Source organism: Pavona decussata, unplaced genomic scaffold (genome assembly GCF_977016875.1).
Source record: "Pavona decussata unplaced genomic scaffold, jaPavDecu1.1 SCAFFOLD_226, whole genome shotgun sequence".
Taxonomy (NCBI): Eukaryota; Metazoa; Cnidaria; class Anthozoa; order Scleractinia; family Agariciidae; genus Pavona; species Pavona decussata.
This window is the reverse complement of record NW_028145631.1, coordinates 244,572-261,051: the sequence shown is the minus strand read 5'-3', so window position 1 is coordinate 261,051 and position 16,480 is coordinate 244,572. Positions and strand designations below refer to the sequence as shown.

The 16,480-nt window shown below is 36.4% G+C and overlaps 1 protein-coding gene and 1 non-coding gene across 3 annotated transcripts; one reads left to right on the top strand and one right to left on the bottom strand.

Moving 5' to 3' along the window:
- Positions 1 to 946: 946 nt before the first annotated feature.
- Positions 947 to 16,117, bottom strand: LOC146458866 (mitogen-activated protein kinase kinase kinase 7-interacting protein 3 homolog). Of its 2 annotated transcripts, XM_085090217.1 has the most exons (10): positions 15,871 to 16,117; positions 8,815 to 9,124; positions 8,156 to 8,199; positions 6,900 to 7,004; positions 6,481 to 6,577; positions 5,501 to 5,566; positions 3,744 to 3,794; positions 3,160 to 3,225; positions 2,186 to 2,287; positions 947 to 1,368 (listed from the first exon to the last, which is right to left on the bottom strand). In XM_085090217.1, exons 1-10 carry the CDS (start codon positions 15,994 to 15,996, stop codon positions 1,259 to 1,261), a joined length of 1,077 nt encoding a protein of 358 aa, XP_084946343.1. In that variant the 5' UTR covers positions 15,997 to 16,117; the 3' UTR covers positions 947 to 1,258. The 2 variants fall into 2 exon arrangements, with proteins under 2 accessions (XP_084946343.1, XP_084946344.1); XM_085090218.1 differs by lacking the exon at positions 3,160 to 3,225.
- On the top strand, positions 2,426 to 2,498 carry Trnas-acu (transfer RNA serine (anticodon ACU)). The gene has a single exon. It is a non-coding gene; the product is annotated as a tRNA-Ser (tRNA).
- Positions 16,118 to 16,480: the final 363 nt, after the last annotated feature.

The following is a 16,480-nucleotide window of genomic DNA, read 5'->3' as shown; positions in this document are numbered from 1 at the left end:
GTTGGTGGCCGCCGTTTTAAACGTCATGTAATAAACTCACGCAGTCCATCTGATTGGTTCAATTAGTTGCCGACTAGCGGATAAAATAATGCAGAAGCTCGCACACGAGGTGATTTAATGGACAATATCTAACCTGGGGAGGGGGAAGGGTTACTTAAGAGAGTTTTAAATTTATACGGGCAGGCTCCACCTCGTGGTTCAAACCGTTACCTTTCGATATACCACTTTTGATAGAATATGGTACCCTCTTTTACATTCCTACAAAAGAAACGTTGTCCGGGAGATACAGTCAAACCTCCCTGTGCGACCACTTGTTGTAAATGACCACTTTCCCAAAATAACAAAACTTTTTCAAGTCAAATCACTATAGTTGGAACCTGTCGTAAGCGACCGTAACCACTTTTTGTGCTGGCTGTTTGAAATTTTCTATGGTTTTTAACCTCCCGTTAAGTGGCCAAGTGATCCTAGTACATTGAACCGTCGCATTGTGGTACGCCGGTGATTTTGTTGTGACCTGCTGGTTAGGTAGCGACTAGATATTAGACAAGGCTCACACGTAGGTAACCAAAGATTAGAAGCTATACAAGTGAACCTTTCCTTACGGGCACCTCTATACCGCGAAAAGTTCACGATTCCCGAGTCTCATATACGCCATATTAAGTAAATAATGGAGTGAACTGTTTTCGGTTGGGCGATCAGACTGGAAAGTGTCGCTTAGCTGTGTTATGTTGTAAAGTATAAAATGCTTTTTTGACTGCTGAAACGACCATTGATTTTCAGAGCTGTGAACTGGGCTCGCATGAACTCCACGTGGTGGAGTTAACCTCGTTCCCGGACCTTCACGCGCTTATCTAAGGAAGCAAACTTAGCTGAAGGTCTGGGGCCGATCTTAAAAAAGTGCACAGTGAGAAAGCTTGAGAGATGAGAAATAAAATTCACGACCAACGAAGTTTTTTAAATTTTACTTTAATTAAATTCTTTGTCAACCTTTACGGTGACCAACCAACAAGTCGATGGGTTGCCACGGAAACAGGCCTTCCCAAGGGAAAAATAGATCATTTCTAACTTCTGGCGTCATATAACTGGAAAAACCGCCATACTATACGCAAAAAACAAAGTTATTGTTCTTAACAATAACAAGTGACGCCTTTCTCTTTGATTTCCAAAAATGTCCCTCTGTTTCTCTTGCATTGTTTATAACTTATGACGAAACTGAGCCACACTTTGATCCTGCCAAAGTTCCTTGTTCAATGTTCAATCACGCTCGAGCTTCAAGCGACCGGTTTCTTGGCATGTCGCACATTTCGCAAACTTCCAAAGCTTCGTGATTCGCAAACGTGCAAAATGAACACGTCCAGTTTGTGTCTTCTAGTAGTTATAAAACAAAACAAAACGAACAAAAATTAGACTGCTGCAATAGAAAACATTACTCATTGCGGGTGTTTCATGCTCTGCAGTGTACTTAGTCATTTCGCCCCAAAGCTGTTTCACTCCAAGTTGTTTCATTACAAAGTCGTTTAGAACAGGGACATCACTCATTGCGGGTGTTTCATGCTCTGCAGTGCAAAGCTGTTTCACTGCCAAATCGTTTCCCTACAGTCATTTTCACAATAATGTCGTTCCACCACAATCTCTGTCCACTACAAAGTCGTTTCACTATGAAGTTGTTGCATTACAAAATCGTTTCGCTACAAAGTCGCTAAAAGATGCTATACCTCTTTCACCCTCAACCACTCCAATCCCAAGACTTGTCTTGTGTTCAGTGGGGAGGGTGGGGGGCATTTTTCAAAAGAAGTTCCAGCTTAAAAAAGAGTAGAACGCTGCGAAAGTCTAAAAGCTACATGCGTAAGCAACGAATATGTCTCAACAAACAAGGTAATGGTATCAGCTTCCTTCAACATTTTGAAAGAGGAATAATTTGCAAGCACACTTCTGCCGTCTGCAAATCTGAAATACGTCCAACTCAAACGCACACAAGACTTAAAACTTAAAAGTTATTCCCTCTCGACTTGCAATATTAGAACGCTAACCGTACTAGTCCGCCAAACTGGTCAGTTTGCAAATGCAATGAATGCGCCAGTTTGAAGGCATTCGAAGAATTGACATATCAGTCCTTAAAATGGCGCATTCCATTTGCGTGCAGACTGATCTTGGTTGTGCACTATACGGCCATTACTGACCATACCTGAACTGCGTCCCGTGGTAAGATGATTTTGAGGAAGAAACTCCCAGTCATTTAAGCTTCCGTCAGGTGGTGGACTAAGACTGCCAGACGAACTATCTTCACCTGATTCAATCAAAATTAAAGTATGTAAGAGAAATGCGACGTTATGTTTTAAGTCTGATTGATATGCCACTCATCGTAGCAGTATGCCTGCAGGATGTTTGTCCCATGAACCTAGTTTAATGGCCTTAGCTCCACGAGTCTCCTGTAGCTCAGTGGTAGAACATCCGAACTACTAATCGGAAGGTCTTAGGTTCGAATCCTGACAGGAGCACTCGGAATTCCTTTTTCGGAGTTTGCTTGTGTCACTCACTGAATAATACACCATTCTCATTCATTCACCAGGCTTAAAATATACCATCACATTAATTTTATTCCATTGCGCATATGCCACACTTTGAAATTCTAATCCTAGTAGTTTGCAGAATGTTTGTCCCATGAACCTAGTTTAATGGCCTTGTCTCCTGTAGCTCAGTGGTAGAGCATCCGAGAAAGTTATCGGAAAGTCATAGATTGGACTTCTGTTGGGAGAACTCGAATTTTCTTTTCCGAGTGTGTCTGTGTAAAAAAAATACCTCAATCGAAATGAAAGTGGTTTAACTTGGCATTTTCACTACCCTCCCTGAGTGAGCTAACTTTTCAGACTGTGGATTAAATCCTAATGCGCGAACGTTTACTATGCTACAACTATCGTACATATCGTCAATTATTACTATCAAGGCTTGAAGCAGGCAAGTGTTCCCAGTTACTATCAAGAAAAGAATTACAAAAGTGAGGAGAAAGACAGAGAGAGAATGCTGCTTCAGCTGGTCAAATTCATGTACATATAAATTTTCTTCAATGCCAGTTTGAATTTGGAGCACTGCTCGTCAAAAGCAAATACTATCGCAAGATTACTAGTTTAAAAGACAATTACTGGTAAATGTTTTTATTACCATGTGGGGAAGGTGTAGTTAAACTTCCAAACATTGAACAGAAGCGTTGGAGTGAAGAGACAGGACCTTAGAAGAAGAAAACACGACGATCACTAAGACCTCATTGCGATATAATTTTAGTGTTAGAATTATTAGTACTGGTCAGAGCACTTACACCAAACAACACAACAAATTTACATGCACTTTTCTGAACAAATTACTGTTGTTTGTGAGTTGTTTTTTTGTTTGCTTCCAAGATCCACATAATGAGCAGATGCCTTGAGAAAAAGTCATTGACCACAACTTTAGATCTGTGTACGTGTAATATTCATGTCATGTCTAAATTCATAGCACACTGTAATTATCCTCTGAAGATCCCAAGCATAACAGAAAGTGGTGATGGTAAAGAGGATGATGACAATGCCGATGGTGATGACTACAACAAGGACAGCGAGGATGAAGATGACTTGCAACAGATGACAAGAACTGTTGTACAAATTACATTCTCCTTTCAGAGATCTTTTAGGAGAACCTCTGATTACATAAAGTTTACACATTCAAAAATTTTATGAATTTCCTCAAATGTATCTGCACACAGAACATACCGTTTGTACCGCTGTGAGGCCTACTCGATGGGAAGCTTTCAACTCTTCTCACTGCAATAAATAAGACCAACCATCAATTGTTGACGGTTTCTGTGTAGAAGGCCTTGGGGCAGGGGGGTAGGGAGGTATTCCTTGGAATTTTAGGTGGGGGGGTGGGGGGGTGGGGTGCACAGCTCTCCATACCCTGACCTTATTTGAGGCCAAAAAATGTAATTTTCCAGTTGCCGTTTTAGATCTGGGACCAGTTGTTCATAGCTTGAATAAACTAATCTTGGTTAAATGTGAAGTAATATATCAAACATGAGAAGGTGTGTTTCATCAGATATCCAAACACTGAGAAGTAGGTTGAAAAAACGAGGTGCAGCCGAGTTTTTTTAAACGACTTCAAGGTGTTTGATATGGCTTCTCAAATGATCAATAATTTTACGAGAAATTCAAGGCTAAATTAAATTTGGCAAAAGTTTATGGTAATTAGTAACACATATCCAAACCACTGTCACAGTGGTGATTTTCTTTGTTTTCTCTTGATGAATTATTAATGAGTTTGAGAACTAAATGTTTCTAGTTTAATGACTAATCATTAAAGATTCTGCCAAAGATTTTTGTCCCTCAGTTTTGACTTAGACTTTTCTTCACTAGTGAGTTTCAAATAAGGTTTCAAAAACCACTTTTAATGAGTGAGATAAAAACCTTGGTTAACTTTTAATCGAGGATTACCTCGCCCTGGCCTCAAAAATTCACACCCATTTTGAGACCTGTTTTCTAGAATCCACACGCATTTTAAGCCTTCCAGACCAAAATGGTTAAAATCTACATGCCCTATTTCAGACCAAACAAGAGAAGGTACAATGGCTATGTACTGTGTAGCATATAACTTTTTCAACCAACTTCAACACCACACAAATGATCTATTATTTTCTCTGTTTAAAGCCAAACCACGCTTCAGGCCCCCTTTTTTGTTTCTTTCATTTTTAGCAAAAGACAAAAGATAATTTGTCAAATTTAAACATTTACATCGCAAAATGCAGGACTACATTTCTGATAAACAGTCTGCAGGTCAAACAAAAATGTACTTGATAAAATTTGGATTCTAAAGGTCAAATTATCACTTGTGTCCATTTTCCAGTGAACCCCTTCAATGAATATTTAACATTAATAATATAAATATAAAACATTATAGTCGTTTGAATATGCCATTCATTCTTGAGTAGAAACAGGAACCATGAATCAAAGGAAAAAAAATTATTACATCTAAAATTGAAGGGGTCTGTGAAATAAGGCCCTGAGTGACTTTTGATGTAAGGTCAAATTCTCCTTTAGTTTCACAAGCGAATACAAGGTAATTTGAAAGGAGAATCCAGCAATTTATCAGAAGTCACTTAAAGCTTTTTTTCCAGGCACCCCTTCAATTAACGTCCCATGAAAATCAACAGTCCTCGGATTCCCTTCAGGATATTATAGAAAACCAAGTTATACTGCATATCATACTGTTAAATGTTAGATCACCAGGGTCACAACCCCTTAGAGTTAATGAATCTAAGTGAATTATCATCGCAGTTATATGCGCAAAGAAAAATTGCAGTTGCAAAAAGAAGTCCTGAAAAAATTCAGGCTTTGGGCTTTCTTTTTGCAACTGCTTAAGTTGCGCATGTAACAGTTGCAATGATTACTCACTTATTCATTCTTTTATCATCAGTTCAAATGTATAAATTTCATATAATTTATTCACTTTCTTAGATTTACTTGCCAATGCATACCTGGAGGCTGATAAGGTAATGGTGTTTGAAGAACTGCTGGATTGCTATGTGGATGACCTATGACAACTGAAAAACATATGACAAGTCAATCAAGATAAAAACAAGGTACAGGTTACCTCACAGCATACACCACATACAACCATCGCAAAGACTGGTGGTCATGAGCACCTCAATCACTTCCCACCCAAATTGGTAATTCAGAATTTTAATCTACTCTAACTCACTACTCTATGGTAATAACTGCCATACTGTGACTAGCCATCTTACTCTCCTTCCAATATCAATTCACATAATCACAAACAGACCAAAGGAATATGTGCTCTGGGAATGGTCACCACAGACAAAGTGTTTTAATGTTTCAACTTTCCTCAACTAGTATTACTATAAATGGTTTGAACCCAGGAGTCATGAAACTTATAAGCACTTAAATTTTGATCATTTGGGTGAGTGTAGTCCTCAGAAGGACTGTTTGAGGTGACATTTATGAAGACGTCAGCCAATGTCACCTCAAACAGTCCTTCTCAGGACTACACTCACCCGGATGATCATTACTGATGTATTTACATACTTCAACTAGTATTCTCATAAATACATTAATGCCCCATTCACACCAAGGCTTAAGCACGTTTAAAAGCTGTTTAATTAAACACAGTTTAAAATTGTTTCCTTCATAAAGGCTGCTTCCGGTTTTTTGTCGACTACAAATTTAGCACAAATGAAAGCACAAGTTAAAGGTTACTTGAATCCTATGTCAAAGCCAATGGTTCAGCTTTCTGATCACAATTTTCATTTTGCTAAACCTGGTTTAATTAAACATGTTTTGTTGGTGTGAATGGAGCTTAAGACTAGTGAGAAGAAGTACGGTAAAATGATACTGGGTCTCACACTTAACATACAGTAACAAGAAAAAAATGAGCCACGCCAAAACAAATACATGGTATAGGGTACATTTATATGTTTTAAATACAGTAGATAATTACCATGTCCATTGCTCAGCTCATCAATCTCCCGTGTCATCTGTTCAATTTCTTCGCTTAGCACATGATTTTCATCCCGAAGATGTTTTACATCTGTAGGCTACAATATCAAGTGCAAATAAATTAGCTTGCGTACTGTCCTTCAAAACCCAGGTATCTAGAACCATCCAGAGATGGACAGAAAGTATGTGCAGTAGTGAACGGAGGTAACCATCCTTAAGGATGGATTGGAAAGAAAACAACAGTCTCAAGCAACTTCCCTCATGACTAATGCACTAGTAATCTTGGGATCCAATAATTTTCAAGTACTAGACTTTTGTGAGTTATAACATAAACCAGACTGATGGACATGTACATGTATATGAAAGCCAAGGTAACATGCATGTATGTGCATCTGCTAATTGTCCAAGGAAAGTACTTACCGTAGGGTTAGCAGCGACACGAAACTTTTTGTCGATCATTTCCCTTTCTTTTTCTTGACACTCATTTCGTAATCTAATCAGTTTACGATGCTCATTGTATATTTCCTTTGGAGTGAATGAGACACATCAAGTAAAGTTTATGGCACTGTCAATTCCCAAACATGCTTTGATTCTCTTTTTTCCTAATTATTTCACATTAATAATAATAATAATAAATACATTTTCTATAGTGCCTTTCCATGGGAATGAATGATCAATTAAGCACTTAAAACGCTTTGCATGCTTTACACCTTTCGTCTCTCTCAAAGGGCCAACATCAACACACTTTCATATTTTTCTTTTAGTCAGTACACTTTAACATCATTTACTTTTGGTCGACTAAACTTCTACTGACAGAAATGGCCTGAAAATCATTTAATAAGCTATAGTATTTAACACACTGTTGCTTTCAGCTCCAGATGTGCTTTGGAAAAGTACGCAGTCAAATACAATTATAGTATTGTTAGTTTAGATAGAAAAAAGACCCTCCCAGTCCTTGCTAATGAGCAGACCCAACACCACACATTTTCAAATTTATCTGCATGAAAGACACAAAGCAACCAACAAGCAATCAGGATTGCATTTTTCGAACATGATTAGCTAACTTAAACTCGGTTAACTCAAATCAAGGCTAGCTCGGACTCATTTTACTTTTCCTTGGCTCAAATTTACCCTGGCTAATAACTCAAACTTTATGCCAAAAAACTTGGTCATTAAACCTTAAAATGTTAGAACATACAAGTCATGTACATTTGATTGGCATGTCAAAATCTTTAACCTTTATTGATAACATAGTTGTAACACATGGATGAAAATGTCCTTTACCAGATCTCAGGCTTCTTTTGTCCTTATTCTGGGTCTAAAATTTTGGCTAGAATTCCCAAACTAAACATTCTTATCAAAAGGCTTGACATAAAAAAATATAAAACATACTACACCAAAACGACTCATGGTTGTGACAGAATGATAAAACCAGTGACAATATTTTATCAAACTTGAAAATCAACACTAACACCACAAACTCGAACCTTTACTAACTCAAATTATTTTGTGTTTCTTTATGTTTCCCTCAGAGGTTCAAGTTTGCACGGTTCTACATGTACGAAACAATGAATGTGAAAGCTCAGCGAAGTATGCATGCGATCATACATAAAATTTACACATAAAAGTTATTTTTCAGTTTTTTTTTACAAATTGAAATGCACAGCTGCACCTACCTTTCTGAGGGTGTCCAGTCTTTGCCGTTGATGACAAATCAATGCTGCATTTCACAAAGAAAGGTTTAGTAATATTATAATAATAAATAAAAGTTATTACTATTTAATAAAATTAATTAATAATAATAACAATAACAATAATAATAATAATAATAATAATATAATAATAATAATAATAATAATAATAATTGTAATAATAATAATAATAATAATAATAATAATATTTATACAGGATATGAAAAATGTGAAGAGACAAGTTGGTGTCAAAGGATGTCCTGTCACTATTAAAAATATAATATAAATACAGCATCAACATGAGTTAATTACAAGTGAAAGATAACAATAAGTATTAAAGAAAGATGTTTTCAGTGCCTTCCACAAACTCAAAAAATTATTTCTTAGTCATAATATGACAAGGTAGGCTAATATATATTCCATAGCTCCAGGTTCCAGCATTAATAAAAACAATGATCGTTTTCCAACTTCTGACTCGACCTTCGAAATAGGAACATCATCAGTGTCTACAAAATAATGTGCTTGCTACTGCATTACACAGAATTAAACAGCATGGTGGCTTTGTCATTCCACTCAACAACTATCAAGAAACCATATTATTGAATATAACCATTTAAAATCAATTTTAGGAACGAAACACATACTTTGGTCATATGACGCTACAGAAGATGCTGGTGGTCTGTCTGCTGGTCTGGGAGACACGTATCCCATGCCAGGGCTGGGCTGTGCGACTGTCATTGGTCTGATCATGGGTTGTAAAGGGGGCGTTGTTCTATTTGGCAAATATGGTGATGTCATGGTAGAAGGAATTGTAATTGATATAGGTTCATCTATTGGTGTATTTTGGGAAGACGGATGCACAGGCATTGGGCTGTCTGCCATGTCAATTCCACCATAAAGAATTTTGTCACTTTCAGCTGCAAGAATGGTTAAACAGCGTTCTGTATTTCCATGCTGAGAAAAAGAAAAGGACAAAGAAACATAACTTAGTCAACTTTAATGCAAAAGCTCTGTTAAGCCCTTCTCTCTAAATATGCTCCTGATTGTAAATAACATCAAGCACCCTGTCGCCATGAAGACCTCCCCTTTCCACTTTCCATGTCAGGAAAAAAAAAACGAGAAGAAATGCATACCAAATTTATGTTTGAGTCATAAGTCAAGAAATCTATCGGAAAACTTGTGTTTGGGTTTTAATTCACCACACACAAGTTTCGAATCAAAATATAAATTCAAAAGAAAATAATTATAAGTTGCAAGAAAGCCTAAGGAGAAACCATAAAGCTTATAGAATAAGGATTTCTTGTTACAATACAAGGAAAAAGCTACAGAAGCTGAGAGACGATTGACACAATTAGCCTTTAATCTGCAGAAGATACACACCTCAATATTGCTAGTCTACGATGTTTCAGTTAGTTGCATTGAAGCATTTTGGAAAAGCTAATTCAACTCAAAATTCATGATTTGAAATAAGCCCCCTTGTTGAGATTTGCAAATAAAAACATGTAGGGCTTAATACATTGTACAGTGGAACCTCTCCTTATGGACACGTTTATAATATGGACACCTCTCCAACACGGACAGTTCACTTGGTCCCTGAAAGACCAAAATCCATATAAAGCCTACTTCTCTAAAATGGACACCTCTTTAATGCAGTGGTGTCCGTAATAAAGAGGTTCGACTGTCCTAGAGAACTTTTACTAACAGTGTATTGTACGAACAATACAAAATGTAAGAAGCTACTAGAAAAAAATATTGAAATCCGTGAATGTCTCTTTTGAAATTATTGCATCACTTCTTGTATTTGCTTAATATACAGCTTTCGTGAAAAGAAGCTATAACTTATGGAACTACTGTTAACTTAAAATAAGTTAATTAAAAGTAATTCCATCATTTATTTGTTCTTTTTTGCCTCATCTAATGCTTTCAATATTATAACAATAATATAATGATATTGTTTTATAACAATAATATAATGATATTGATATTGATAGAATTAGAGAGACTGTTGAAATTCATTGCCAGGCTCCAACATTGAATCACAAAAATGGATATGGGCTCTTGGCGATCTACGGGGCTGTTTTGTCGTAAACATGATATTTTATCAACCTAATCATGTGACAAAAACATCCAACACCACTTGACAAAGATTCTATGCTCAAGGGAATCAAAAGCTTGTGCTTGAACAAAACTTTTTGATCCTGAAAACGAAACCTGTTTTGTTGATATTGTTGTGGTTTAAACTTTTTTTGATTTAAAATTTTTCAAGCCAGTTTAATTTTGATTTTCCTTTGAGCAGTATCATTACCATAATCTGAAACAAAGGGAAATAAAGATTAAACTGGTTTGAAAAATTTTAAACCAAAAAGAAGTTTGAATAACACAGCAAGAAGAAAGGTGATGTTAAGTTTTAAGCACATGAAAAAATGATAGATACATTATATTTCTTTCAGTTAGTGACACAAGCATACTTGCAAAAGAAAATCCAAGTTCTCCCAACAGGAATTGAATATATGACCTTCTAATAATTATTAGTATAAATCTACTAGTGTTCTATCACGAATGCTGTTCTCTGATTGGCTATGCTACTCGCTATCTATTCGGTAAAGGATGGCGAGTAGCAGTTTTCAGCAAAATGGCGGTGGCTTTGTCGCGTTTTCGAAGTGTTTATGATGAGGATATAGATAATTTACTTGTTTAGTTTTGAACAACTAGTAGATTTATACTAAAACAATCAGATTATTCGCTCTCGATTTCTATACGTGGTAGTTGATTCGGGCTTCCCCATCATCAGTTAGCACGCGATAGAAATCTTGAGCTCACAATCTAATTGTTAATTACACTGCTCTAGTACAGCATCCAAACTAGTAATCAGTAGGTCAAATAGCTGTAGGTTCAAATTGTGTTGGGAAAACTTGGATTTTCTTTTCCCAAGTACATCGTATGCCTGTGTCTCTGTGTGTAACATAGCTATGGTGGCTTGCACTCCGTACGCCATGACTAGGTGTTTGGGAACACTTCGTAAATTTATCAGTGAAGTATTCAGGACATACATGTAGTCCCTTGTACACTCCGCACTTAACTCCATAAAACAGTCAGGAGGAAACTAATTATTTATAAAATTTTTACATGCATAATGAAAATCAGCTAGCCAACTTTAAACCTTACCGTACAATAGCTCAGTGATCAGTGCAACTGCATGTAAGTAGCAAGCACAAGATAACTGGTTAAACTACCAGAGACTGAAGATTAATATTTATAGTCGTGAACATATCAAAAATCTTTAATTTTCCGTAAAAGTTGTCTGTTCTTCGAAGAATAGACTAAACAACTTTTACAGTATTTGAGAATGAGGGGTGAAAGTTTCAGAGAAATGATCTGACTTTAATTTTCAATTGACACATGGCATGAATTTTAGAAGAAAAGGGCAATGCAATGCATGTTCTCGTGGCACACTATGAATATCCTGCCTGTTGTTTGATTTTCTTTATATGCAGAAAATCAAGACCACTGTGGAAAATTTTATGGTATAACACTCGTAACCATTGCATAACTGACGTACATGTCTCGTTTGTCATAAAATTATGAAGTGCATGTTTATGGAGTTGTGAACTGTTAACAATAAGCCCCAGTGGTGACCAACATATAATTTCTCTTCACAATAGCACTACTTGATTAAACATTTAAGTCAGGGGAATAAAGGAAATAATCACCAAAGATGAAATGTCTTTATCTTTAGACAAAATCTCCCAACTAGTAACATGAGAAATATACGGAGGACAGTTAGGAGAATACACATGTCGATATTGGAGCTGACACAGTCACTTAATCCTTCAGCACTGACCATCTGAACGGGGTTTGAATGGTTATTCTTTGGCAAAAAACACTTACAATGTGAATATGATAGTGCAGGGCGATATTTACCGGTAATTCATTTTGGTTTAGTCACGCAACTCCTGTTTATAAACTTCACCTTCCATTCCTTTGTTATCCATTGTTTTTCTATTATGTTTCAATGAATAGATGCGTCCCACAAATTTTCACTTTTATTAACAATATACCTATACACAAAAGATTGCTGTGATTGATGTCCAAAATGGACCTCATTTCTATATTACCTGCAACATTTTTCAATGGGTGTGATTTCGTAATGAAATGTGCAAAGTGATCTAAAACGTATTTTACAATAGCTGTCAAAATCCCGCACACTGATTGGCTCACAGCTATTGTCTGTAAGAGTACAGACAATAAAAAATGTAACGCGTGCACTTTCTCAACGAAAAAGAAAGCCAATTCGGCTTCTACTTTTTCCATGTTACTGTAAAAAACAAATCGATGGCAGTTTTCTATGGTCTGTACTCTTGTAGACCATAAACGCCATAAAATGTTTAAACCTTGGCAGTGAAACCACTTGAGTTTTGAACATTTTATGAAGTCATTTTATGGTCTATAAGAGTTTAGACTCTAGAAAACTACCATTCATTTGTTAACTATAGGTCAGTTTACAATATGCGCCAAGAACCTTCAAATGCTATGCAATAAGAGACATAAGATAAATGTCAAGGTGAAACTTGCAAGGCATTTTAACAGCCATGATCAATGAGCAAAAAGAGATATATTTCTGGCTGCAAATCTATCTCCTGTTTGTTTGCAGACTATTAGAAATAATTAAACCAGAATACACAGAGAAATAAGCCTCAATGTTTGCGTTCCTATTTCCTTACATGGTAAAAAAGACACCAAAGTTGAAAGTTAAAATGATCAAACATTTTCTTTGTTATTGAATACATAATGCATTGTAAAAAATTGACTCAATTAAAGCAAAAGTATTCATTGAAACAGAAAAAGTAATCTATGATAAATAAAAAAAATTCACATAATTTATAGAAAAAGAAAATATGAATTCTGCTAATAGTACTAAATTTGAAAGTGTAGAACATGTGTATGGGCGATTCCTGTCAATAGTGCAGTATATAGCTTCTAAATAAAAGGCGCTTTATTAGCCATGTTCATGTTAATTTCATTACGATTACAAATGTCATTTTTGTGCCAATTGAACTTTATCCCTTAACCTTCTGCTTCATGTTCAATTTGCCACTCACTTAAAAGAGTACAAAGTATTGAATACATCTCTTTTAACTATTACGCCAGCCATGAACAATAATACATTTCAAATATCAATGGGAGCACATGATTTATTTAGTCCATCCGGTTTTACGTAAGCAATGATTCAAGCAGAAATTTATAGTCATGATCAATTATATCAAACATTTCTACAACAGTAAAAATACGAATCCTGGAACGTAAGATATTCCTATATATATTCCGACTAAGCTGATTACAGCGAACAGAGAGTAAAAGAAAATTCACATATTGCAAAGCCAAGGCGTCTACAAGTTTCGATTTTGCCATCACTGTTATTTTCACGCTAGCTGGCTCATATTAAAGAAGTCCTCGATCGGTGATTTTCGCGTCTGGAGTGGCGGGCAGCTATACTTTTATGGCTACGAAATTTTACAACTATGCCACAAACAGGATTTCCGACAAAATATGATCTCTACCCGTAAATATTGTATTCTCGATATTTCTGCAATCAGAGCAAAAAGTTGCATGATCCAAACAATCGCAAAGGCAATTCGCGCATTTGTTTTGTTTACAAATCACTAAAAGAATCGCCCTGCATTATCCAGACGGAGGATTAAAAGTGAAATAGGGCATCTTAGAGTTAATGAAGTTCTCTTTGCGACAAAGCGAGGCAAACTATAGATTTAACACGCCTTACTACTTTAGTATCGGAACCTCTTAAGAATATTATTAATTTATCCTTTTCCAAAGGAATATTCCCAGACAAGCTAAAACTTGCCAAAGTGATTCCTGTATTTAAAGGTGATGAACCGGATTTATTCACTAATTACAGACCAATCTCACTACTTCCTAATTTTTCGAAATTCTTCGAAAAGGTCATGCACAATCGACTAGTAGAATTCGCAAATAGCCATGATATCTTTTACCAACTCCAGTTTGGTTTTCGTAAAAACCATTCCACTGCGCTGTCGCTAACTTACCTTGTTAATAAAATTGCAACGTCCATTGACCAAAATGAAATCACGGCAGGTGTTTTTCTTGACCTTTCTAAAGCGTTTGACGCGCTAGACCACCAAATCTTATTTGAGAAACTTGAACATTATGGTGTCTGTGGACTAGCATTGCAATGGATTAAAAGTTATTTCTCCAACCGTACCCAATTCGTCCAGATTAACGATACCCGTTCCTCCGAACAGATAATTAGATGCGGTGTTCCACAGGGTTCCATATTAGGCCCTTTACTTTTCATATTATATATCAATGATCTTCCCAAAACAACCAGACTGGCAGAATGCCTGCTCTTTGCAGATGACACTAGTATCTTTTACTCCAATTCAGACCCTGATCATGTTGCCTCTGTAATGAATAGTGAACTGACTAAGATTAGCTTATGGATGAAATCAAACAAACTTTCTGTTAACATAAAGAAAACCAATTATGTTATATTTAAACCCAAACAAAAATCTGTCCGCATGAGCTCCCAAATTTCACTTGACAGTATACCCCTCAAGCAAGTAACAGAAGTTAAGTTCTTAGGTATTTATATTGATGAAGGTCTCACCTGGAAATCGCATATCAGTTATATTTGCAAGAAAATCTCTAAGTCCGTTGGTATAATGTACAGATTTCGTTTCCTTTTGTCATCAAACACTAAAAAATCTTTGTATTATACCTTAATTTATCCTTATTTAACTTATTGTACTACAGTTTGGTCTTCTACTTATGTAACAAACCTAAATCGCATTTTTCTTCTTCAAAAACGAGCTGTGCGAGCTATGACAAATTCTAATCACCTTGCACCTTCTGCACCTTTATTTGCACAATTGAATATCCTAGATATTTTTAACGTGAATTCCTTTTATATTGCAAAATTTATGTTTTCCTATCACCAACGTTTGCTGCCTTCGCCCTTTCTAAATTTATTTCCGACTGGTGGTCAAATTCATAATTATGATACCAGAACCTCAGCTTATTTTCGACCTCACACCTGCCGAACTAATATCAAGCAATTTACTATACTCTATAGAGGGCCAAAAATATGGAATGCTTTGCCATTATCAATTACGTCTTCCCCTAGTCTATCCACCTTCAAAAGAAAGCTTCTTGATTTCCTCAGTTAATTGCACGAAACGTCCGACTCTGTTATGTCTTTATAGTCTTACCACCACCGTATGTTAAAAAATCTCAACACAATATCTTTACTGGTCTTAAAGTCCCAACATATCTCCGAGGAGACCTCTCAGTATAAGCCCGGAGGTTTCTTGAGGTCTCCTCGCCACTTCTTACTTCTTTTACTATTTTTATTTACTCTAAACTTATGTACTTGTAATCCTAGTCTATTATTCATTGTAACTTTCTATGTTTGTATGTCGTGGTGAATGAATAAATATAAATATATATCCTTGTGAACACGCTATGTTTACAAGACAACACCTCCGCAATGCAACCCACACGCGCGGCCGGACGAAGGAAATAATCATAACACATGATTGAAAAACAGAAACTTGGGTATCAAAGGCAAACTAGCTTTTCTTGAATTAATGAATGAACAAGCAGATATACAAGTCCTCCAACAGCTGATGAAACTGAAATTAGAAATCAACGAACAAAAATCTTACCTCAGATTGCAGCGTTTGAGAGATGAGTTGTTCCGGAATCTCTGGAAATCGATTTCTTAGGGCCTCGAATATTTGCCCGTTGTGGCCGTTTCTCTCCGCTGCCATAAAAAGTTTCGCGTCCACCATGTACAAGGCTTTTTGTGTTACCTTCTCTAACGTCTCTTGTGTGGTTGAAGACTAAAGAAAGGTTGATAATTCAGGAAGGAAGTATAACAACTTTACCCAACTTGCTTCGGTCAACGTCAGATTAGACACGTACTGCGCATAACATTGAGGCACGTGACTCGCATCGTACGAGGCCGTCTTGGACTAGAACCTAGGCCCCTAAATGCCCAAATGTACAGTAGAGCAACGGTAACTCGAACTCCCCCGCTATAAACTCGAACTGAGTCTCAATTCCCTTGGATTTGACCCAACTTTTCAGTCATTTTTACTCGGTTAACTCGAACTCGGAAAACTCGAAAACCCCGCTTACTCGAACTAAATGACAGGGAGCCCACACAAACGGCGTGACTAGTGGTGACTGTTTACAAAATTTAAAGGATTTGTATGGAAATATTATAAGGTTCGTATTATAGCCAAATGTTAGGAAAAATGTTTATTTGAAAAG